This window comes from Schistocerca piceifrons, chromosome 4, assembly GCF_021461385.2.
Source record: "Schistocerca piceifrons isolate TAMUIC-IGC-003096 chromosome 4, iqSchPice1.1, whole genome shotgun sequence".
Lineage (NCBI taxonomy): Eukaryota > Metazoa > Arthropoda > Insecta > Orthoptera > Acrididae > Schistocerca > Schistocerca piceifrons.
In genome coordinates this window covers 292168683-292195803 of record NC_060141.1, presented here as the reverse complement: position 1 = coordinate 292195803, position 27121 = coordinate 292168683, and the positions used below count along the sequence as shown (strand labels likewise).

At 38.2% G+C, this 27121-nt stretch overlaps 1 protein-coding gene across 1 annotated transcript in view; it reads left to right on the top strand.

The window, feature by feature from the left end:
- LOC124795477 (integrin alpha-4-like) overlaps window positions 1-27121 on the top strand; it is a 554156-nt gene that overhangs the window by 509954 nt on the left and 17081 nt on the right. Inside the window, exons 22-23 of the mRNA XM_047259514.1 lie at window positions 2987-3119; window positions 13685-13741. Coding sequence (XP_047115470.1) covers window positions 2987-3119; window positions 13685-13741 — 190 coding nt within the window. The remainder of the gene's footprint in view (window positions 1-2986; window positions 3120-13684; window positions 13742-27121) is intronic.

The window sequence follows — 27121 nt, the reverse complement described above, 5'->3', positions numbered from 1 at the left end:
TTTTCCATGCTCAGTGTCAAACATGTGGCCACAAACTTTTAAAATACTTTCTCAATCATTGCATATGTTCCTCCATATCTGTCAAAAACACAATTAGATCACTGATGTACACCTAACGTTGCTGAAGTTTTAATCCCCTTAGTACCCTGTCCAGCAACTGCTGAAACTTATCTGATACATCTCTTAACCCCAATGGCGTACTTCAGTGCTGATAATTATGGCTTCATGGAGCTGAGAATGTTTCTTTGTTCGATCCTCTAGAACCAACTGCAACTGACACTGTCCCAAGTTATCAATGGTCTCTGTGATGTTGGGTATGGGCTATGCATCAGTTACCATCTTACTATTAAGATGGTGATAAGCACAGTAGAATCTCTACTTCTTGGAACTGTTTGTTGACATTTTGGGCACACCCACTATGGTAACCCCATCCCCTCCCCCACGGGCTAGTGCTCTCCCTTATTATTCCATCAACTAACTGTTGGTTTATGAAATCCTCCATAATTGCCTATAAATGCTGGGGGTATTCATTATTGCCTATAGTCCAGCAGTCAGGTACTTTTTACCTGGAATGTATTCAGAAATTAATGATCTTTTGTTATGTTGTTCATGGGTACTCTATGGAGAAGAATTTATGTTTTTGACCTCAAGGACTCTCTAATAACTTATGGAGGGAGGGTGAAAAACCTCTAGATTTTCAGCCTTTTTTCGTTATTTCCATTCTAACACCTGAAACATGTTTTTAGTAGAAAACACCTATTTACAAAGTTGAAGAGAACTGAATTTTTCCTGCACATTTCATTGGTAAAAAATAGTTTTTGGCCCAATAGTTTGCAAATGGATGCAAATAGTAAACTGCGGCAACAGCATGCTGCAAGATACTTCACAGTCACACCAGTTCAGCTTGTTGTTACATGGTATTTAACTTACGGAATAAGTCAACTAAAATAAAGATGGTGCTTATTTTCAAAAGTGAGTAGTAAGGATATCATCTAATGTATGCAGTTGTGCATCTTACGGAGGTCTGAGAGTTATTACGCTCTCTCCCAATAGATTTAACTCCATAAAAAAATTAAAATCAGCTTCATAATCTGTGACATGTAGTGTGTGACATAAAAATAATAGATGTAGTCTCATGTCCCCCTATCCCCCCTCCCCACAATCTAAGTTTCAGAGTGGCTCCCTAAGTTAATATAATCTTTTGGGTTGATTAATTTTATTAATATGACTAGCTGAAAATGACACACCCCACATGGGTTTATTTTCATTTATTTCCTGTGAACATTTCAGAATAGAGAACATAGTAAAAATGAACATTCAAAAAATTGTAGAACTGTCAGTACGCCACATAAAAAGTACTCTTGAATGCTCAAAAATACTCTCCAGATTCTTAAATCCACTGAAGTATTCAACAATAACATAATATGGAATAAATTACGTTAAATTTCTAGAACATTTTAAAATCAATATAACTTTCTAAAACATCCTAAAATCAACAACATTCAAGAATATTTTATAACATTCAAAAACAATGACTATTATTTAAAAATATTGATAAAAGCTCAACAACATCAATAAATCATTAACTAATACTTGCTTGTGAACTGCAAAATTGTCCTCATGTTATCTGGTGAGTATATACATAAATTCTTTGAGTTTCATATCCCTAGCGCAAGCTACATATAAAACACGATTCTTTCAAATTAATATTACAACATCTTGATGTTTGTCTTACTTATAGTGATATTAAATGCTAATCTTACTTGAAATTGCATTCTTTTGAGTTGAAATGAATTATTTGTTAGATATGAGTGGAGTCCTCAGAGTAAATGTTGATTTTCCTTTATCTTTACCTGATATTGTTTTTGCTTCAATTATGTTGTTTTATGAATGCTTATGAAAATTTATTGCTTTGAATTTTTAAAACAATATCATCAGCTACTTCATTTCTTACTCCTAAAATGGCTTTTTCATATAACCAACTTAACTAATTTGTACAAGTTTTGGAAAAGCTTTGTCTATTAATTCATTTGGGCTGTTGACTATTTTACATAAATCATTTCTAAGTTTAGTTTAACCACTTGCACACTCTATTGTGAGCATGCCTTCACTAATTTGCAAGAGTTTTTCAACAAAATGTTTCGCTTATTTATCACTGGAAAGTTGAAGTCTCATATTTGTTCTTCAATATACCTTCCTCACTCAAGGGAAAAGAAATGATTTCTTCAAACATGCATTGCTTTCATCTACTGAATAATGGGAAGCATTTAACAAAAATGTACATAATGTGTCACTCGTGCACCTACCATTAATTCCATATTAAATTGGAGATCTAGAACGTTCCTGAATCTCCAGGAAGATTTTATAACATTTTCAAACATTCTACATTTTTCAACATTTTAGAACAAACATTCTGGCCAGTCTTCGCCACTTTGGCACTCGATTCCAAGCTGCTTCACCCTCTTCCCATAAGAAGTCCATTGGTGTGATGTCCTCATTTGAGACTCATATCTTAAAATCCAATCCATGTAATTCCAACTCAAATCATCTTCATGGATGGAATGCAGAGCTGCTTTACCATATACCACCCATCGGGCTGCAGCAGTGTGTGACGGACTCATAGCACCACACGCAACAAAATACCCTTACCTTTATTGTGTTGTCATGAACAAATGATCTCTTGAGGTACCCATATCTTCGTAACTAGCCCTTGTCATTCCAAAAAAAAAAAAAATCTTCCTCCTGAATGGATGGTGGAGGGTTAACACACCATAAAACCTCCATAGGACTGCAAAATTTACTTATGAAGTTTTGGTGGCACACACAGACACACCACACTTACTTTTATTATACATACTCATTACTTTCTAAGGAATTCCTTTGTTGTTACTTGAAAACTTTACAGAATTTTTGTAAAATCCTAATGTGTAATGGAGAGATATTTAGGAGTGAATACCCTAAAGATATTTTATTTTATTCTTTTTAGAATGGACACTGCATTGGTAACAATATCCTTTGTCCTTGAGATATCAGAGAAAAAAGTTGAGGTATGGGTGATTGCTGTCTCTGCAATCTGTGGTATTTTTGTGTTGCTGTTGATCATCATTGTGCTGATGAAGGTATGCTCTTATCTTCTTTTTGATTATTATTTTAGGCCAAATATTACATGATGAGTGGAACACTCATTGCAGTACAACAGTACAAACTCTGTTGAAGTGAAAGATGTAAAACTCCTTCAAGTCAAAACTTCTGAGTGACAATTTATTTTCAATATTTGTGTGTATTTAAACATTTTAGAAACAGATGGATGTAGAATTGTGAACATAATATTAGATTTCAGATGAAGTTTCATATTATTCTACTCAATAAAATAAGTTTTGTCTTGACACCTAAAAATCCTTATACTTGGTAGCATGTAAAAGAAGAGAAATAATATGTATTTCTTATGAATTTAGCAATATTTCTTGAAGTAATATTGCTGAAACTGTGTTAATATATGGGGCACTCTTCTAAAGTATAATTTGTTGATATTGAAAAAATTACACTATTAAAACATTTTGATTATTATGTGAAAGCTAAAACATTAATCTACATTTCAGAATAATTTCTACCAACAATAATCTTCACAATATCTGGGGAGAGGGAGTACTTTATGCTCACCTTTTGAGAATATTGTAATTTGGTTATTCTGGTAATGTACTTCATACTTTAAAATTCAGAAAAAATTTCTTCTACTAGGTTCCATAATTGATTTTCAGTAACATATAAACTAAAAATGTAAGTCGTAGCAATGTGTGTAACTTTTTACAACAAATTTAACAATATTATGAAATATTGCTACTCACCATGTAGCTGAGATGCTGAGTCACAGATAGGCGCAACAAAAAGACTATCACGAATTAACTTTCAGCCAGTATGGCCTATGTCAGAAATAGATCTCTCTCTCTCTCACACACACACACACACACACACACACACACACCCACACACCCACACACACCCACACACACACACACACACACACGCGCGCGCGCGCAAACACAACTCACACACATGAGTGCAGTCTCTGGCAGCTGCACTGCTGTCATGTGTGTGTCAGTTGTGTTTGCATGAGTGTGTGTATATGTGTGTCGTCTACTTTTGATGAAGGCTGTACTGGCTGAGAGCTAATTTGTGACAGTCTTTTTGTTGTGACTACCTGCAACTCAACATCTCTGCTATACAGTTAGTAGGAACTTAGCTTTTCATATGTTATTACATTGCATCCTGGATTTTACATTGTTTGATTTACAACAAATGTCTCATTTTTATTTTCAGATGAAAGACCATTCTTATACATCAATATACATTTAAAAAGTATGTAGTGAATTAAAGTCAATGACAAATAATGAAATTTTTAGGTTTTTTAAGTTTTTTGTGGTGACCATAAAGTAACTCCCATTTGGTAAAACATGTTATTGAAACAGTGTTGGTACTACAAAGATTGTGCTACAAGGTTTTTCAGGTTGTGAATCATACTTACACATCAGTATCTATTTAAAAAAGTACATTATTAATAAAAATTAAAGCAGTTAATGAAATTTAAAAAAATTGTGATGAGCATAAATTATTCCCACTTGGTAGTACCCATTACGGGAAATGTGGTCGTATTGCTAGCAGTAAGGAGCATGTCATAATGAACAACTAACTCATGAACTCCAGTCTCACAAAAATCTATCTAATTTTACAACTACTTTGGAATGGCCTTGCTGTCATGGCTCTTACCGCATAAATGTTTAGGTGCAGTATCAAGAGGTAATTGTTTGATCCCACATCAGAGCTATAAGGCAGGTGATAAAGTAGTTCCAAGTAATGTGATGCAGTGAGATCTTCTATTTCTTGGTCATATGTGGATAGGTCATTGTCATTTGTTTTAGACTGCTCAGTGCAATTAAATTAAGATTTTGTAATATGTATCAGAATATTTTGCAGTACTCAGTCATAAAAAATCCACAAGCAACACCCATGCCTATCCAGAAACATAGAGCACATTGATTTTGGTGATATTCATTTCATGCATTCTGGGGATTGTTATTTTGATTTTGGAACAACCTACCTATTGTCACCTAGAAATCTATCATCTGTATCACTGCCCTGCTGAAGGAAATTGAAAGCATTAGCCACTTGATTGGTTTTGTGCAGCTAAGCCAGCATTTTCAACACACATTCTGAGTAAAACTTAGGTAGTCTAATCAGCCTGTAAGAATTTCATAAAAATATTTCCTGAAACTGGTAAAAACTCATTAGATATGGATAAAACTGTCATGAGTATATTTTCTTCAGCTTTTGTAGCAACTTCCTGCACCAAGTCTTTGTTGACAACAGATTGTTGGCCACTTCCTATTTCTACATGAAGCTTAGTATGCTCATCTTTAGATGACTGTAGTAGTTCTAAATGACTTTCTTGGTATTCCATGGTTCATAGGATTTTTGTAATAGTCTTTACTGATGTGCTGATGAATTTTGGCCACTTTCACACAGGAAATGAATCACTGCATATATTGTGTATTCTGCAGTTTTTTTGATAATCACAAATAAACACAAACATTGAGAAATGTTTCTGTTGAGGCATATGTAGGCAGCCAGCAGATGCTAGTTTTTGTAGGTTTCAGGAGACAGACAAAATTACATCCTTCTGGAGACAGCAAAGTGAAATATCAATCAGACTGTATTAAAATTTGATAGTTGTACTTATTTTACCTTCTGAAGGTTCAGTTATGTGTTATACAGCATCAAGGAAGGAAGGATAGTTTAATATCTCATCAACAACTAGGGCATTAGGGATGGAAGCAGACAATCATAACATGGTACTTTTATTTGAGTCTAAGGCTTCCATATGAAGAAGGGCAGCTTTTCTCCTCTTAATTATTCCAGATATTGTCACTGTTAATGCCTATTGATAGCAGAAAGCTGGTACTGATTTTTGGCAGAGTGATGAAAGTGATACTGTCTAGATGATGAGTCTCCAGGCGTTGTTAGGAGCTAGCTCTGCTTCAATACTGTTGTTTTTCATAACTTACCATACACACCAGAAATCATGCTTTACATATACCCATATCTTTGGAGAGCTAATGGAATAATTTGTTGAGGTGAAAAAGTCTTTCAAATGCCCTCATGTTGCTCTCTTTTATTGTCCTTTGTGTCTTTGACCAGGAAACATGAAAGTTTGTGGAGTTCTTTGCAAAAATTGGCCTTTATAATGTCACAGAACTACATTTAACCAGTGACACTATGAATGTTGTACACTGTGAAAGCTGTACACTGTGGATGTCCCTAGAGATCTGATGTTTGTCAGCAGCAGCAAATCACTATGTCTACTGTCAAGAGAAAGGAAGCTGCTTTGGATAAGTGTGCTGGGTGAATTACTGAGAGTCATGTACCCAAGATAACAGAGATACTTCAAGTACTACCTAACACCTTCTTTCACAGATAGTGGCTCATTTATAGTAAGTACAAGATATATCACCGCTCATCCAGTTGATTGTGAGCAGCATGCAGTGGTAGGTCTAGGGGCTCTTTCAGCAGCGAAAAGGACCACAGAAAATTCTAGGTGTTACAACCATAACCACAACCAGCAAGTTTCAGGTGTCGTCTTCCACTCAGACTTCACCTTTAGGGAAGCCTGTTGCACTCTATGTCTGCAGAAGGGAAATGCAAAGTGGTGGGATATGTTAATCCTCAGCAGATTGAATAGATTGAATTCACAGTGAATAATGATACTCCTAAGGGAAATGGCAGCAAGGGCAGGGAAGAATCACCTTGTTCACTTTATGAATGTCCCTAGAGGCCTCATTCAACATGTCTGAGAAGCTGTTCCATCACCAATTGAAAGAACAGCGTGGAATGAACTACAGATTGTGCACCACATACGATTCAACAATACCTGTCTTGTAGGCTCTGAGGTCACACTTAGTTCATTCTGGTGATTGGCTAAAGCTTGAGAAGACTAGACCTGCTAATAGAGTTTCACTGGAGCTCCCATTACTCAGAACTGTCTCCAGAACTGATTGGCATCCTCCAGTTTTAAACCAAGCAGATGGTTTGACTCAAAAGACTTCAAAGGTTCTGAGAAAAGCTAAGCTGGGTTTATCTGAACTTGCAACATAGGCCTGAGAACTATAGAGTCCCCCTACGCATTAGAGACTACTGTCCCACTGATGACTGTGTGTGGAGTGCACACAAGGTTGGTCACCCTCCCCCCCCCCCCCCCCCCACTCTCCCCCACCCTTCTCACTTCCCCATAAATAGAATATAGATGAATTGTCATTCAATCCAGATAATGAAAGCTGTAGGAGATTCTCAAATTGTTAGTGCAAGACACGAAGAAGTACCCCAAAGATGAAATGATTAAAAAGTTAGTGGATAGCTGCCTTGAAGCATTCACATTAAAATGATAGTGATCAGCTGCCTCAAAGCATTCACAACAAAGTCCCATTGTTTCAAGTTTTCCTCAAACCAATAGAGCCTGTTAAACTAGTAGATACAGAAAGCTGGCTGAAACTCAAAAACTGGCATCAGTGAGGTTTTTGGACTAAATACAGGTATGTATGAGAAGGATAGGGAAATGAGAAATAGAGATAATGTATTTACAACTGAAGATAAAAAAAAGCAAATCCACTGAGATAGAAGTAGAAGCAGCATGCATGATTGTTTGGACAAGAATCATACCAAGGATGGACACAGACTTATAACTGGACCCTTTATTGACTGCAACACACACCTAGTAATAACAAAAAACTGTAGGGTAAACCTCAGTTCTCTAGTACAAATGTTTCCCAATCCTATTGCCATCATTGGAGGAGGCATTAATCAAACAACAATCAATTGAGAAAAGTACATTTTTGTAAGTTATGGATGTGACAAAACATCCTGTGAAAACAACTTAGTGCTTTCTCTACTTGGAACAAATAATTCAGAAGCCGAAACATGATGGAAAGATATTATAACTGATCCCAGCAAATAAACATGTTCTATTTGAGCATGACACTGTGTTTTGTCATGCCTCACAAAGGAACTCAATATATTTACCTCCTGGCAGCAGAATATAGAGGCATTGTGGCTCAAGTCCAAAAGAGTAATGGACAAAGCACTTGATAGCTATGTATTAATAAAACAGTTTGTCATGGGGGGAACCCTCCAAGATTTACAACTACTGTAAAGAAGCTACTTAAGAAATGCTGACTACTGTCTAATAAATGTAAACAAATATAGTGTTATAGATAGACAGATACTGAATGAAACATATTTGTTTGTCAAAAGGACAATGTGTGAAGTGTTCAATGACTATCATGGCAGAATCTTAACAAAACCCAAAGTAATTCTGATTACATACAAAAGACAGCACGAATGGTCTCGTGTTTGTTTAATTCACTCAGGAGCATCACAGAAATGCTGGAAAAGCTGAATTGTCAGATTCTTGAAGATAGATACCAATTATCCTGCAAAATGAGCAAACTGTTAATATATCTTTCTGCTGGCTCCATCATATACAGAGTAATTTACCTACAGTTTATTATTTTAATCTTCCAGCATTTAACTTCCCATCATGTGATATCAGCAAATGTAAACAATGCATTTTATGTAATGTATATTACCAACAGTATATCTGGCTAAGAAAAATGCATATTGATAATGAAATTAAAGGCATTCCATGGAAAGATTGAAAGCTACATACAATGAAGGAACATCATCAGTAAAAGCTGTTGGATGTGCAATGACAGACCATATCTCATTGCAGTCAGGTTGTGTGTGATTTGAGTGTTTATGTATACTTTATTGAGGCTGCTACATACTACTAGCTAAGTATCTCTAATTCAATTCTTCATTGGTGTATTTAGATAGCAAACTGAAATTAAAAAACAAAGATATATTATTAGAAAATCTTATATTCATTTATTCTGATTGAAAGAATGTGATGTACTTCTCTCTGCACAATTACATATGCCTGTGATTTTTAAAGGCTACAGTTCAACTTCTGGTTTCTCTATTTTATATTTTATTGAGTTCTTCTTTTGATGATGGACCTTGGATTTTTATATATTTCAGTTTTACTTGTCATGACATTTTCCTTCTGATACCACATAAGCACAGTTTTTGATGCATTTTAAAATCTCTGATATGTGGAACAGCAGGTAAAGTTCATAAATTGATTGATAAATTGTTTAGATAGAAGTACTCATTATTTTGATGAGGCCCAGTTCTCCTGATGATGTGTGGGCTGAAGCCCCTATGCTTTCACATAGCAGCCAATCAGCTTTATCTCCTGAGTGTGGTAAGGTGTAATCATTGTTTTGTGAAACTTCAGCAGCTATTGTTGCTATCTGCAGGACTGTTGTAATACAACCAGCAGCACCATTAATGCATGCCCAATCATGATATTATGTCAGCTCAATGTAGTACATGTTAACTGCCCCATGTTATGGAGGCTGCCTTGCCAAGGTCTCCACCTATCTCATAGGCCTATCTTCTGTCAAAACAGTTTCCCATCACTTATACTATTACCACCCATCATCCTCTGTAAAATCTCACATTACAACTATCACTCTGCCCCTATCATTTCTTGTAACTGAGGACTTGCATCTCACCCATGGATAATGATGAAATGCCTATTCTTAGAATTTTTGTTTGTTAAGCTTACAAGTTCCTCTCCTATGCCAACCTCTTCATTTCAGAGTACCACTTGCAATCTATGTCCTCAATTATTTGCTATATTTATTCCAATCTCTATCTTCCTCTACCATTTCATCCTATACAGCTTCCTCCAGTACCATGAAAGTTGTTCCATGATCTCTTAACAGATGTCCTACCATCATGGCCCTTCTCCTTGTCAGTGTTTTCCATATATTCCTTTCCTGCCCATTCTGTGGAGAACCTCCTCATTTGTTATCTTATCAATCTATCTAATTTTCAACATTATTCTGTAACATCACACCTCAAATGCTTCAATTCTCTTCTGTTGAGTTTCCCATTGTCCACGTTTCACTACCATACAACACTGTGCTCCAGGTGTACATGATCAGAAACTTCTTCCTCAAATTAAGATCTATATTTGATACTAGTAGACTTACCTTGGCCAGGAATGCCCTTTTACCAGTGCTAATTTGCTGTTAATGTCATCCTTGCTCCATTCATCATTGGTTACTTTGCCGCCTAAGTAGCAGAACTTCTTAATTTCATCTACTTCATTATCACCAATGCTGACATTGAGTTTCTCGCTGCTCTCATTTCTGCTACTTCTCATTACTTTCATCTTTCTTCCATTTACTCTCAGGCCATATTCTGTACTCATTAGACTGTTCATTCCTTTTGGAACATCCTGTAATTTTTCTTCTTTTTCACTGAGGATAGCAGTTCATCAGCAAATCTTATCATTGATATACTTTCACCCCAAGTTTTAATTCCAATCTGGAACCTTTCTTATATTTCTGTCATTTCTTCAATGTATGGAATCACAGGATGGGTGAAAGAGTACATCCCTGTCCTGTACCTTTTTTTAAAAAGTAACACTTCATTTTTTGTGTTCCACTTTTATTGTTTCCTCTTGGTTCTCATACATACTGCATTTTGTCTGTCTTTCCCTACAGCTTACCCCTATGTTTCTCAGAATTTCAAACATTTTACACAATTTTACATTGTTGAATGCTTTTTTCAGATCAAAAAATCCTATTAATGTGTCCTGATTTTTGTTTAGTCTTGTTTCAATTATCAGCAGCAATGTCAAAATTGCCTCTCTGGTGCCTTTGCCTTTCCGAAAGCCAAACTGATCATCATCTAACAGATCCTCAATTTTCTTTTCCATTATTTCTGTCGGCAACTTGGATGCATGAGGGGTTAAGCTGAATGTGTGATAATTCTCATGTTTATCAGCTCTTGTAATTTTCAGCATTTTGTGGATGATATTTTTTCAAAAGTCAGATGATGTATTTCCAGACTTACACATCCTACACACATCTGTGAATAGGCATTTTATTGCCACTTCCCTCAATTATTTCAGAAATTCTGATGGAATGTTATCTCTCCCTTCTGCCTTATTTGATCTTAGGTCTTCAAAAGCTCTTTTGAATTGTGACTCTAATACAGGATCGCCTATCTCTTCTACACTGACTCCTGTTTCTTCCTATGTCACATAATCAGACAATTCTTCTCCCTCATAGAGGCCGTCAATGTACTTTTTCTACCTATCAGCTCTCTAATCTGCATTTAACACTGGATTTTACATTGCACTCTTAATGTTACCACCCTTGCTTTTAATTTCACCAAACATTATTTTGACTTTTATACACGCATATTCAGTCCTTCTGACAATCATTTCTTTTTTGATTTCGTCTCATTTTTCATGCAGACATGTCACATTAGCTAAGTGTATATCTGTTCCTGGGTACACCTTACAATCCAATATCTGATTTTGGGATCTCTTCCTGACCATGACATAATGTAACTGAAATATTCCTGTATCTCCCAACCTTTTCCAAGTATACCTCCTGCTCTTGTGATTCTTGAACAGAATGTTTGCTATTACTAGCTAAAATTTATTGCAGAACTCAATTAATCTTTCTCCTCTATCATTCCTAGTACTAAGCCTATATTCTCCCGTAAGCCTTTCTTCTTCTCCTTCCTCTACCATTGCTTTCCAGTCCCCCATTACTATAAGATTTTCATCTCCCTTTACATATTGGATTACCCATTCAGTATCCTCATAGACTGTCTCTATTTCTTTGACTTCTGCTTGCAACTTCGGCATGCATACCTGAACTATCATTGTCAGTGTTGGTTACCTATCAGTTCTGGTGAGAGTAACCCTGTCACTAAACTGTTCACAGTAACTCATTCTCTACCCTACCTTCCTATTCACAATGAATCCTACTCCTTGTACTATTTTCTGCTGCTGATAATATTGCCCTATACTCATCTGAGTAGAAATCCTTGTTTTCTTACCATTTCACTTAACTGATCGACATGATATCTAGATCAAACCTTAACATTTCCCTTTCCAGATTTTCTAGCCTCCCTACTACATTCATATTTCTGACACTCCACGCCCTGCCTCATAGAATGTTATCATTTCATTGGTTCTTCAATGGTTATTCTCATGGTCACCTACCCATTGGCAGTCCCCTCCTCGATATCTGAATGGGGGACAATTCTAGAATCTTTTGCCAATGGAGAGATCATCATGACACAGTGGTTTCCATAGCCTTCTGCACTCTCATGTTGTTGACTTTTGCTGATTCTTTCATATTTTAGGAGCAGTTTCCCACCACAAGGGCGGGAGGGTGCCCGGAGTCTCTGTTCGCTCTTCCACCCTCTTTGACAAGGCCATTGGCAGAATGAAGGTGACTTATTATGTCAGAAGTCTTCAGCCACCATTACTAATGATTTTTATTTAAATTTTAAGCAGTGGTGGGGTTGTAATGCAGGACTGAGGACATTTTGATTACTAATCAACAATGTTACCCCTAGACCATTGACATACCCTAAGTATAATTATGGACTCTTATATCAGAGTAAAATTTGAAACAACTACTGGTGAAAGAAATCTCAGGTTTTTAAGCAGGTAGCAATGTCATTTTGAAGCAGCTTTTTAAAATAGTTCCCATGTTGCCTTCTTCTGGCAGTGCTGTAAGAAGCAATAGATTGTGCAATAGGCTCTTCTTCCCCAGAGGAACATCAAAGGCACAAATCATCTGATTTTGTAAGAGTACAACAAGGGCAATGGTGGAGGATGGGGTAATAAGGGCCTGGAGAATTCTTGAGATCTTGCTGTAGACCTATTAATCGATGTGCTTTTCTTTGCCAATGTGATCTGAGTACATTGTACCTAATTTATATTATTTCAGAACTGAATGTCAATCTTAGTTATAAATTACCATTCCAGTTATAAAGTAAATAATAAAGCATAGTTACACTGTTTCATCACTATGTTCAGGACCCGTTAGTTTACTGTAGAATTTTTGTTTGTTTAAGCTAGATATGTATTCTTCATGATCACTGCTCTATGCCACTACAGACTTGCCTGTCCGTCTCAGTCAAATGCTTGTTATTTGCTCCAAACGCATCTCTACTAGATGCATCATTGCACCAGAAAGATATTCTTATGATCACCCATACACACCCAGTACAGTAAATAATAGTTGTCTGTAGCCTCAACTGGTTTTTGATGGATTCCATCACATCATTAGTTTGACTTGTTGGTAAAATATAACCTTCATATGGACTTTTGACAGTGTTCTGGCAAGTGTACAAGTGGGCACACAGACAAATAGAGTGGCAATTTTACATGCAAAACATTAAACTAGAGAGAAACAATAGCTATCACTATTATTAAGTCATCAAATGACATTCATTGTTTGTCAGTTGTTACCTCAGTGTAACTGATATGAGGAGTAATCAACAGTTTAACATAGCTTTGAAGCAATTTTAAACTTTTCCTTAAACAGTCTTATGTACTGTAAGAATCATTATGTAATACATAAATATTAAATGTTAACAGTAATTATTAATTATAGCATATTCAGTGATAATTAACTTCAGAGCAACTAAATCTAATATAGGAAATCTGTTAATATTCATACTGGGTTGCATATAAAAACTTTTTTGTGTTAAATTTTATGAAACACAAATAACCAATATATTTCTATTTTTATAGGCAGGGTTTTTTAGAAGAGAGAAGAAGGAAGCACTTGAACAGTTAGTGGCAGCAACTGTAAGTTCACAAAACATTTCTTATATGTATAGTAAAATATTTAGGCTTTGAAAAAGCAGATCTAATTATCTTTAAAACATTTTTATGATATCAGTTTTCATTAGAATACAAACAGTGTGTAACACCATTATGAGCATCTACAGAAATGAAACCAAGGGAGAGGCATAATATTTTAGAGCAGATTTATTTATAGAACCTTACAAAAATTCACTCCTGTTCATTTTAATAGATGTAGTGAATTATTTTCATGTTTTTTATTATTATTCTTCACATCTATAAAGCTTAAGAAATAAATATTCGAAGTGACATTTGTGTTTCTTGTGTAACAAGTAACCCATAACCAGTATTTACCTAGGATAATGTGATGATCTAAAAACCACACCAAAGTTGCTCATTCCAACATAGGATCAAACCAAGATGATCTTATTATTCACAGCTTAATAAACTGTAGTGCAGCCATGACAAAGGCTTTAGAATTCTTAAACCTGTATTTGCCTGATGAGTTGTGTTGTGATATCAAGTTTGAGAAGGTACCAGTTCCTAGAGATTACACTGTCACAGCCGGCCGGAGTGGCCGAGCGGTTCTAGGCACTACAGTCTGGAACCACATGACCGCTAAGGTCGGAGGTTCGAATCCTGCCTCGAGTATGGATGTGTGTGATGTCCTTAGGTTAGTTAGGTTTATGTAGTTCTAAGTTCTAGGTTGTGGATGGCCGCAGAAGTTAAGTCCCATAGTGTTCAGAGCCATTTAGCCATTTGAACCATTTTTGAACACTGTCACATTTAATGAAGTTTCATGTTGTTTTCTCCCTCCTTTGTAACATTACATGTAGCCTCATTGTAAGGTAAATAATAATTGTCAAGACTGTCACAGAAATTTGTTTACCCAATGAGATTGTGATTGCTGTGAAATGTGATTTATTACATATCTACTAGTATGACTCTTGACCCAAATGGATAACTGAACCCATTTATGCATAACATCCAGGATTCAGAAAGGCATGCTAGCCCTGAATTAAACTGACCTGGAAGACTAATGATGAGGGCTGGCATGCTGACCAATCTGGATGTGGTTTTAGGTGGTTTTCAACATAACAGATAGGTAAATGCTGTACTGGTTCCCACATCTCATCTAAGATACACAATGCACAAACATTTCAAAAACGACCTCACACTGGAATATGTACTTTACTGTAGATGCAGACAGATGGGTTACATGAATTCTGTTCCATGGGGAAGGTGTGACATCAGTAAAGGCATCCAGAGCACCACTGTCACTATTATTGCTTGAGCACATATACAAAGGGGCATATTTAGGCAGGTGCAACATGTGCATAGGGCAGCAAAATTTTGGGGGTGGCAAAATGTTGCCATCCAAAAACAATTTTTTCAGCACAATTTTGATGTTCATTACATCAACATTCAGGCATCTAATAATTTATTGACAAAGTATTAAAAATATTTCTACCTGATATTAAACTTGCATTTTACTACTATTCTGCCTGTATAATGTCATCCATACATGAGTGCATTGTCAAACAGGAAGCATGCAACCTATGTGGGCACCCACCACAGTCCCTGTGTTGCATGCTATGCTAAGCCATGGCTATGCTAAGCTGGTCAAACAGGAGGCAGGGGCCTGTACTAGACCACACTTGCCTGTGGCGTGCATCTGGCAGTTTCTGAAGTCCATGGTGGGCAAGTGTGCTCAAGGTGATGGTAGAAACAGAAAGACTGACTGAGTTGATGCATGTGAATGTATTTTTGTATGATATATGACACTGTAAAAGGTAGCAACAAGAAACAAAATTGACACTAGTGTACATCAAACAATTTCCTCCCACAAATTCATGGGAAAATGCAGAGTTTTCAAACGTTGTGCTGTTGCTATGTCTGTCGTAGCTGCCCACAATGATAACCACAGAGTTGTAATAGTGATCAATAACTGCAAGCAGGTCAATTGAAAACAAGTTTTGTAACAAAAATATTTTCAGCCATTGCTTTCAGCACACTTCCCTTTAACATGCTTCCCACCTATGCCCCCCCCCCCCCCCCCCCCCCAGTGCAGATAGGAAATGGCCTCTATCCCATCAGACCTAGCCCAATTTGCTTCCAGATTTCCTTTGCTGGCTGAGGTATATACTGTGGCTCTAAGACATTGTACATTTCTTGACACACATATTTGACTAAATGTAAGCTGATTCCCTTGTGGAGTTTAAAAGCGACGGTGTAGTGTGCATCACCGGAGGCCAAACATCTGGAACAAAATGCACTGCTCATTAGTAATAAATTAATTATATGAAATAAAATAATTTGTATGTGGTGTGACAGACAGGTGAGGCTGTTCCAGCAAAATGGAAGAATCTACAATACCACCTAAAATTATTCAACGGAGGCACAGGTACAACCAAGAAGTACCGTAATTGGCCATGGGCAGGTCATTTGGAGTTTCTTCCTGACACACTGTCACCACACCATGCATCATCAAATGTTGAAGAGTCAGAGGAACCACTTCCTGAGGATGGGGATCAAGAGGAAGAAGTTTAATTGAAATCATGATGTTAGTTCATCCAGAAAAAAAGCCAAAAAAAGAAATAAATGAAAATGTAACTGCAGACATGAATTATCAAAACACTAGAGACAGTAATGAGAGAGAGAAGGATGAGCTATACAATACAGCAAAAGAAAAAAGCCAAAAAAAGAAATAAATGAAAATGTAACTGCAGACATGAATTATCAAAACACTAGAGACAGTAATGAGAGAGAGAAGGATGAGCTAGACAATACAGCAAATTATTTTTGAATTGTGCACACTTTCCAGATATTTCCAGCTCAAACACAGACTCGTTTGAAATTGCAGCTGGAACAGGATTTGGAGAGACTGAACTAGTGATATTATGTTCAGCATAACAGAAGTGCAACCCTTCCACATATTTCTGCAGATTTCAGTGCTGGGCTATCAGCAAATGTCATCATGCAAACCAGTCAACAAAACATCATCAATATGGGCTTTTGGAGCTGAAGGTCCACTCGTATACCCTTGATGACCATGTGACACAAATCTTTATGCCTTGCTTGGTCCCATCAACACTGACGTTGGACTGTTGATGACTGGAAACATGTTGCCTGGTCAGACAACTTTCGTTTCAAATTGTATCAAGCAGATGGACATGTACATGCATGGAGACAGCCTCATGAATCCATGGACGCTGCATGTCAGGAGGGGACTGTTCACGCTGGTGGAGGCTCTGCAATGGTGTGGGGTGTCTGAAGTTGGATTGATATAGGCCCCCTGATACCTCTAGATATGAGTATGACAGGTGTCACATATATAATCATCCTATGTGATCACCTGCATCCATTCATGTCCACTGTGCCTTCCAATGGACTTGGGCAATCCCAGCATGATGATGTGATAACCCAAATGTCCAGAATTGCAACATAGTGGCTCCAGGAACATTCTACTGTGTTTTAACACTTCTGCTGGCCACCAAACTCTCCAGACATGAATATTACTAAGCATATCTGGGATGCCTTGCAATGTACTATTCAGAAGAGATCTCCATCCTCTCGTACTCATAAGATTTATGGACAGCTCTGCGGGATTCATGGTGTCAGTTCCCTCCAGCACTTCTTTAGACATTAGTCGAGTCCATGCTATGTCATGTTGTGGCACTTCTGCGTGCTCTTGGGGGCCCTACATGATATTGGGCAGGTGTACCAGTTTGTCTGGCACTTCAGTGCATATTATGTAATGAAGTCACCTTTGCAAATTTGGAAGTATGAAACTTCCAATGTTCTTTTTAGCACCAGAGAAATGTGTCAGGAGCCATAAGTTTGTTTCAGTGTAGGCAATTGACGACTGGCCTGTAGCTCACTCTTGTTTGCACATTGTGCTGATAATATTTTTCAGTTTATATTTTATTTATGTAGAGCTATGTTTTAGGATTATTACTACTTCTGAAAATATATAGTTATAGTAAATAATAAAATAAAGTAATGATTTCTGACATGAATAATGTTTACTGCAAATAACGTTCTATCAAGCAGTGACAGAAGAATCAATTGGCACCATAAATAATGTACTCACCTCAAACAAATTCACAAGACTTTCTTCTGAACCTATGGGCTTTATCTTGTTCATTTCAATTTTTAGATTTGTGGTTAAAGTTGCTCATGTAATGTTTCCAACTGTTTGTGAGACATTCCAAAATAACTGAAGAAATGATCTTCACAAGACTACAGTGTCCTGCAAAGACAGTGAAATTCAATGTTGTCTTGTCATTTAGTGTTAATTTTAGATTTTCACTTGCTTTGTTTCTTTGAAGCAATGTCCACACCTTCATACTCTTATGAATTTATGGAAAGCTCTGTAGGAGGATTCATGGTGTTAGTTCCCTCCAGCACTATTTCAGACTGGACAAGCAACTGACTCACTCACAATGAGTGCCACTGCATCATGCCCACGCTGTTTGACCATAATCAACTGCAGCAGGCAACAGAGCACTCTGAGAGCATGGGTGGCCTGCTCTCTGTTTCACACAGGCTTATTCTCCATGTAATCAGGTTCCTTACAAGATATTGTAACTAGCATGTTGTTTAATTCTTCATCTGTTCATCATTATGTTGCATTTATACACAACACAACATTTAACATGTGCCTCAACTGAAAATTAAAGATATGCATACTCATCTTCAGATAAAACAGCACATCTTGAACAACTAGAGATAGGATGTTCAAACACCCAGAATATATGCTTCAGTATGTTGTGCAGAAATGATTAGCATTTCAGTCACCTCAGTCCAGAATATGTCCTGTCACCTAGCAATCACAGGGTCTGCCATGTGACCTGAAAACTTGTTTCACACATGATGGCACTGACACTTATTTGGTGCAAATGGTGTCCTGTGGTATAGTGAGACATGCTGCACTCACCTGGTTCCAAAGTTCATCTGTGGTGGTTGGCACTGAGTCACAGCCCTGCACCCATCGTTTCACCATATCCCACACATTTTCGACTGGTGACAAGTCTGGTGATCTGACAGGCCAGGGTAAAAGGCTGACACCCTTTCACAACAAGAAGGCACCTGTTCTTGCAGTAACATGTGACCGTGCATTGCCTTGCTGAAACATGGCTTCTGAGATGTTGTGCTTCTAGGGTGTGGCTACAGGTCACAGGATACCATTCACATAGGTCACACTAGTCACAGTGCCCTGGATATGCACCAAATGTGATTTGTGGTTGTACCCAATAGCATCACACAGTATGACCTTAAGTTGGCACTGTATGTCTCACGAAAATGCAGTCATAGTGATGCCATTCTTGCTACTTGTGGTGAACAAAAATGCAGCCATCATTTTCAAACAAACAGAACCTGGATTCATCCAAAAACACTATCTATGACTATTCCTGTCCCCATTCTTGATGTCATTTCATACACCATTGCCATCTAGCATGTTTCTGCACATTCACCAAGGTAGGTAGAGAAGTGGACGACGCACACATAACCCATGTCATAATAAACAGCGATGAACTGTCAACCTTGATAGTGTATGATGTGTTCCACTGTTAACAATGCACCCTCTTTCAAATTCACTGATTTGACAATATGATTCGTGCATACATTTGTGAGGCATCCTGCATGCCTACTCAAGTCACACTGATCCATTATCATCAGTTTACGGTGACAACAAGAGCCACAGGCAGATATTACAAGTAGATGGTGTTGCACCATTATATCATTGTTGACCTTGAACCCACAGTCTGACGTGGTTCAAATGCTAATAATTTCTGCTGGACATGCTAATGTACGTATCCTGTGAATATGAATGTCCTATCGGTACTTGTTCAAGGTGTTCTGTTTTTTCCGAAAATGAGTCTAAGTCTCATACTTACTGATCATAGTGAAGTTGGTTCTGTTGTATTTTATATAAACAAAGTACAGTGAACTCTTGACTATCGGACTCATGACTATCTGGCCTCTAGACTATCTATCCTTTTTAATGAATGTCATAATAATACTGTTTCATAGTAAAATGAGGATTAATTTATTTTATGTTCTGAACTTTTCCAAAACTTTAACAAGCTGGCTGCTGGCTACAATGCTGAGTGGCCTTTGAAAATGTTTTATACATCTTGTGCTTCTAACACATCTGGAGTCACAAATATAACACTGAATAAATTACCAGAACCACTCTTTAAAAAGTGATACTGAGAAATGCTCACAAATAACAATGAAAACATATCAAGAACAACTCTCTTGGCAACCCTGTGTTCATTTCTTCAGTTGCATATCTAATGCCCGAAGTGCATGCACTGTTAAATTGTTTCGTGTGGTCCCTTGTATTTAAATAAAAATTTCAAAGTAGGTGATAAATGAAATAAAAAATCTTGTAGTGACTATGGAATCTAGGAAATGTTAATAAAATTTGGATTTGATATAAAAAATGGTGTTTTTAATAGTACTGGTGGGGACTGAATGGAAAATTATAAAATTATAAAACTTTAGCTCATCAGTTTCTTTTTTTCCTTTTTTTGTGTGTGTCCAGCTTGACCTTCTGGCACATTAGGCCAGATAATTGAGAAGTGAACTACATGTTCAGTTTCCAACACTCTATATTGCAGATTTTTTTATTCGGTTGATGACAGTGGAATGGATGGATAATCTACATTAAGTAGTGCTACATTTTGAAACATAGCTGAAGGAAAAAGACAAAGGGGTAATAAACTTCTACAGAAAATACCATGATTGGACACATATTTTGGTTGTAAATTGGTACTAATTGGAATAAAAATGTTGAATTTTCTATGTCCTTATGACAATGTGCCAATGTACGTCATATTTTTGCAGCAAAAAAACTGTTTTAGAGGATTTTGGTGACTGGGAAAATTATCAACCATGAATATCTTGTACATTCTCCTACCCAAGGATTGTTGTTTTGTGCATTTTGTACATTTGACATCAGTTTAAGGTTGTATTCTGCAACAATCTTACAAAGCAATGAAAAAACTGTAAGCTGAGGATGTGGACACTTCAGACATCTTTTACAATTCACAAGGGTTAAGCTGAAAAGAAACTTGGGGAGATCAGGAATTTGGAATCAGTTCAACCTCCTCCAGCTGTTGAGAATCAAAAAGGAAATATCAAACTGAAAGCAATAAATTCTTTGTTTCATCATCTGACTCAGAAGAATACCACAAATGTCCAGAAGAAGAAACAGAACCAGACAGTTTTGAGATCAGGAGAAAAATGAAAATATCATATTCCAAGATTTATTTATTTTTCTTATTTATTTTATTTTGCCTATGGCAATACAGCGACAATATGTAAACGAAATGTAGAAAACAAAACAATGTGTAAATAGTACATGTCTAAAAAACAAGGAATAGTGCAAAAGGATAAAGTACAAACACTCAAGACAAAATAACTACACATTAAAAGCTTGGCAAGCCTGACTAGAAATTCATTCATATCTTTTAAGCTCAATATCTAGATTGCACATCCAATCCAAAGAAGAGGGTTTCACATATATAACCTCAGAGACAGGTCCAATGTTCCTCTTAAGGGGCATTCCTCAATAATATGGCAGACGTTCTGTTCTGGTGCTCCACAGTCACAGGCTTGTGAGTTGCATAGACCCCACTTGTACTTATATGCATTGCATCTTGCGTGGCCCATTCTGATATGGTTTAATTTAGTCCAGGTACATCTCTTCAGGTCAAAGCCCGGTAATTCCAGAGTAGGATCTTGGATACCTTGTTTATTAATTCCAGAATCATTCCAAAAGTGCCACCATTGCTCCTTGATGTCAGGTTGATGTTTTTGTGTATTAACCCATATAGGCTTCCGTGACTTCAAGCAGGTCGATGGTATTTTTGACCACTCTCTTGCTGCTGCTTCTTGCCTTCTCAATTATGGAGGTGGGATATTACCTAGAGTATGCAGCCAAGGAACTGGGGTGGATTTAATAGTACCTGTTATTATCCTCATACACTCGTTCAACTGGATGTCGATTCTCTTAGTATGAGTGCTCGAATGCCAGACAGCAGAGCAATATTCAGCAACAGGATACACCTGGGCTATTGCGGCAGTATGTAAGGTGGATGCTTGCACTCCCCAAGTTGAGCCAGTCAATTTTCTCAGGATGTTGTTGCGACTCTTTAGCTTTTGGCTTATGTTTTCTAGATGTTTTTTGTAAGTCAGGCAGCAGTCTAATGTTATGCCGAGGTATTTGGGGTTGAAGTTGTGTTTGACTCTTTGTTCACAGAAGTTCACATGCCTGGTGGGCCATTTTATTGTTCAAGAGGAAAGCACACACCTCAGTCTTGGTTGGATTAGGACATATTAAAGAGGGTTGGAGTCAACACAGATCCTTGAGGAAGGCCATTTTTTTATTTTATACGATCTGCTGGTGTTGTGGCCAATGCTCAATATAAAAGACCTGTTCGTCAACATGTTGTTCATTAAGGTTGCCAGTTTTAAACTAGGTATGTGTCTTTTGAACTTAGGCATAAGGCCCTGGAGCCACACAGTGTCGTATGACAATGACAGATCAACAAAAGCTACACTTGACTTCATTCTTTTCTGGAATCTGCTTTCTATACATGATGTTAGGGCTAAAACTTGTCCACAACAGCTGCGCTTGTTTCTGAAACCTGCCTGATATGGAGAGGTTATTCCATCCATGATGTCCTGAATTCTATTAAGTATTAGGCATTCCAACAACTTAAAGCATACATTCAAGAGGGTGATGGGGCGGTAGCTAGTTGAATCTTCTGGTAGCTTTCCAGGTTTAAGGATTGCTAGTGTACGGGCTATTTTAAATTGTAGTGGGACTATTCCAGTGTTTAAAATGTTGGTGTAAAAGTTTCTTAGTGATGCTTTTCCATTAGGTCCGAGGTGTTTTATAAATTCTCTCATCTCACCGCTTTGCATATTTTTAAGGCCTTTATTGCACCCTTGATTTCCTCTTCACTAACTGGTGATGAAAGCGATGTATGATAATTCAGAGTTTTATCAAGTTCTTGTAGATCTTCTTTAGTTTCTGCTTCAGTTGTTGGATCAAGAGGGGTTTTCTCAGCACACACCTTTATTTGCAATCCCATCTCCGACCATTTTATTTTAGGTTCCTGGTGGCATGCTGAAGAGGGGACTTACCAAGTTTCCTCAATAATGACCAGGCTTTTCTGCTGGAATGTGTAAAATTCAGCTGGGACGTGATTTCCTGCCACTTGTGTTTTTTGTGTGTGTTTAGTCCCTCTAATACTTGTCCATGTGGTATATTCCGTTTGGCTTCAGCAATGACGACTCCAATGAATCGTTTATAGTTTTCTTGCTTTTGGGTAATCCAATGCAAATTTTGATCAACTTCTTGAGCATATTTTGCCCAGTTAGCTTTGTTAAAGTTCCATCACGGTTTATTGATAGATTTTACTACTGGGATTTGGAGGCCTATGTTAAGTATGGTGGGACGATGTTGGCTCTTTGGAAAGTGTTTCAGGACTCTTTTTGTATGGTATAGTGGGACTCTATTCTGATCAGTGGACACAATGCAGAGATCAGGATTGGCATCTGTTTGCCATCTGGCCGATTGGAATGTCTCAGGGTACTTGGCATCATATATCACGTACATGTCTTGCGCTTCAATCCACTCAGACAGAGTTTCTCTGTTTTCATCAACGTTTCCATACCCCCAGAGAGTGTGATGGCTATTAAAATCCCCCACATACATGCAGGAGTTGAGCGGCACAGGTAAAGCTAGTGTTGGCCTTTTGCTTTGTGGGGGCTTATAAATGGCTGCTATGGTCATTCCATTAAGTTCAATAGCAATTATTTCTATGTCATTAATTTCTGGGCTTATCACTTATTTGTACCCAGCAATGTTGTAACCAAGATACAGAGTGGATCCATGAATGTGCGATGGTAGTGCTGCGACCATCCTGTAGCCTGGAATGGTGCATGCTGTTATGCGCTCCTGCACTTGATGAGTTTCTTGGAGTGCTATGATGTTGACTTTATGATTGTTAGCCAGCTTGCTTATGTAGTCTCATTTATCCCTTGTCAGGCCTTCTACATTAATTTGCAGAACATGGACGATGGGTCCAATATCTTTAGTCTGTTGGCTCTCAGAAGTGCCTTTCTCGATGATAGCATTCTTCTTTTTCTTGTTTTGTCACTGTGTGTGGCCGTGAGAGATCAATGATTTAGTTCGGCCACCACTTGTGTAGACTTTCTGCCATCTTGCTATCACAGTCCATTGCCTGGGGTGCACCATCTTGGAGATGGTGCACGTCACACGCCATATTCTAATGTTATACAACCTCTTCGAGATGAGTAACAGAAGAGAGTTATGTCTACAGAGAGTATAAAGTAAGGTTTTCTCTCAAATGTCACTGATCTAGAAGTTATTCAAATATCTCAAGCTGCAGAGAAACTTAAAGCCATCTACAATTCTGACAGAGAAAACAATGTTGGTAAAGAACGTGTGCATTTTAAAAGCTATCTGTTGTCTATGAAGAAAGAACATGGTGAGAAATTGTCATATCTTCCATTTATCTGCTGTTTAAAACAAAAGGAATGGTTATGTCTGTCTAAATTTGTACACAGCACTAAAGATTTACAGATGTACACCAGCAACAAATTATTCAGCTTTTACTTTAAAACAGATTAAGAACTACCTACAGACAACAGAAAATCAAGAACGACTGATCTATCTTAGAGTACTAGCCACAGAATCATGCATGACTGTCAGTTTGGTTTTCAGGATGTGATAAATGAATTTGCAAATTACAAAAGTGAGAAGGAATTAATTTCTCTAAGTTTGCTATATTCCGAGTAAGATCAGTTAAATGGTATTGTATTTGGGACTGACTAAATTTCATATTTTAGTGAAGTAATTTTGGCATAGGGTATTAAACTGTAATGATTTTATTCGTATTTTTATGATATGTTATGTCAAAATTTGATTTTTGTGTTGTGATTTTCAGTAAAAGGGCTGGTGAACTGTAGTAGTTACTTTATTATTTTTGAATATTTAACTTGCACATGTGCTTTGCATCATATGGTATTTAAATATGTTAGTAAAGTTTAGAACTGAAGTTAATGATTACACAGCTTTATTGTTGGTAGTCATTAAACGAATAGCAGTGCAGAAGTTTAGGAAAATGGGTGGGGGGGGGGGGGGGGGGGGAGGGTCATAAAATAAATTACTGCACAGGAGTGTCACACATCCTAAATATGGCCCTGCATGTACACACAAATCAGTGCCAACCCTACAGTTGAATGGGACAAAACAAGGAAACAAGAATGCAGAAGAAGAAAAAGAAGAAGAAGAAGAAGAAGTGCTAGTATGATAGTTGGGAGCAGTAGAGCTCAAAACAGTAGAACAATGCCACAATTTCTACACTGTGATACACTTCCACTTTTTTCTCCCTTGCGTAGTGTGTAACACACATTTTTGGGGCATTTTTCATATCAGTTGGAGGTATATGTCTCATGAAATGAGCCCATATTTTTGACTTCTCATAGGAGTGATACTTGATGATGGTTGCCCATAAACAGAGCACTAAGAAAGCTGTTGACTCTCTAGCAGCTGCTGTGCAATGTTGGTCCTAAAGTTGGTGTAGCAGTTTTTTTTTATTTTTACTTTTTATTCCCCCCCCCCCCCCCCTCCCCCCCCCCCCCCCCCCCCCCCCCCAACTGATCTTGTGATACACTGTGAAGGGATTAAAAGTACACATATTAAAAAAAATTGAAACATTGTTTTTGTGCTTTTTCTCTGTTTGTCGCTTCATAGCAAAGAACCTCTAAAGGTCTGTACGACCCATTCCACTCTGCTATTCAAGGGCTCATTAAACATTTATTCTGCACTGTTTTTAGGACGCTAAATAATTTTATATTTGAAACTGTTGAAGGAAGTCAGGAAAAATGCTGGAAAAAATGGTACATTCTTAAACATACTGGAAAATTTTTTTTGACACTGTGCATTTATGCAAAGCTGTATGAAACTTATCATGTTCACTCATATGTGACACTTTGCAGTTATGCACAACTGTATGAAATTTACATCATTAATAAACAATTTTACATATAAAACATACACTCCTGGAAATTGAAATAAGAACACCGTGAATTCATTGTCCCAGGAAGGGGAAACTTTATTGACACATTCCTGGGGTCAGATAAATCACATGATCACACTGGCAGAACCACAGGCACATAAACACAGGCAACAGAGCATGCACAATGTCGGCACTAGTACAGTGTATATCCACCTTTCGCAGCAATGCAGGCTGCTATTCTCCCATGGAGACGATCGTAGAGATGCTGGATGTAGACCTGTGGAACGGCTTGCCATGCCATTTCCACCTGGCGCCTCAGTTGGACCAGCGTTCGTGCTGGACGTGCAGACCGCGTGAGACGACGCTTCATCCAGTCCCAAACATGCTCAATGGGGGACAGATCTGGAGATCTTGCTGGCCAGGGTAGTTGACTTACACCTTCTAGAGCACGTTGGGTGGCACGGGATACATGCGGACGTGCATTGTCCTGTTGGAACAGCAAGTTCCCTTGCCGGTCTAGGAATGGTAGAACGATGGGTTCGATGACAGTTTGGATGTACCGTGCACTATTCAGTGTCCCCTCGACGATCACCAGTGGTGTACGGCCAGTGTAGGAGATCGCTCCCCACACCATGATGCCGGGTGTTGGCCCTGTGTGCCTCGGTCGTATGCAGTCCTGATTGTGGCGCTCACCTGCACGGCGCCAAAAATGCATACGACCATCATTGGCACCAAGGCAGAAGCGACTCTCATCGCTGAAGACGACACGTCTCCATTCGTCCCTCCATTCACGCCTGTTGCGACACCACTGGAGGCGGGCTGCACGATGTTGGGGCGTGAGCGGAAGACGGCCTAACGGTGTGCGGGACCGTAGCCCAGCTTCATGGAGATGGTTGCGAATGGTCCTCGCCGATACCCCAGGAGCAACAGTGTCCCTAATTTGCTGCGAAGTGGCGGTGCGGTCCCCTACGGCACTGCGTAGGATCCTACGGTCCTGGCGTGCATCCGTGCGTCGCTGCGGTCCGGTCCCAGGTCGACGGGCACGTGCACCTTCCGCCGACCACTGGCGACAACATCGATGTACTGTGGAGACCTCACGCCCCACGTGTTGAGCAATTCGGCGGTACGTCCACCCGGCCTCCCGCATGCCCACTATACGCCCTCGCTCAAAGTCCGTCAACTGCACATACGGTTCACGTCCATGCTGTTGCGGCATGCTACCAGTGTTAAAGACTGCGATGGAGCTCCGTATGCCACGGCAAACTGGCTGACACTGACGGCGGCGGTGCACAAATGCTGCGCAGCTAGCGCCATTCGA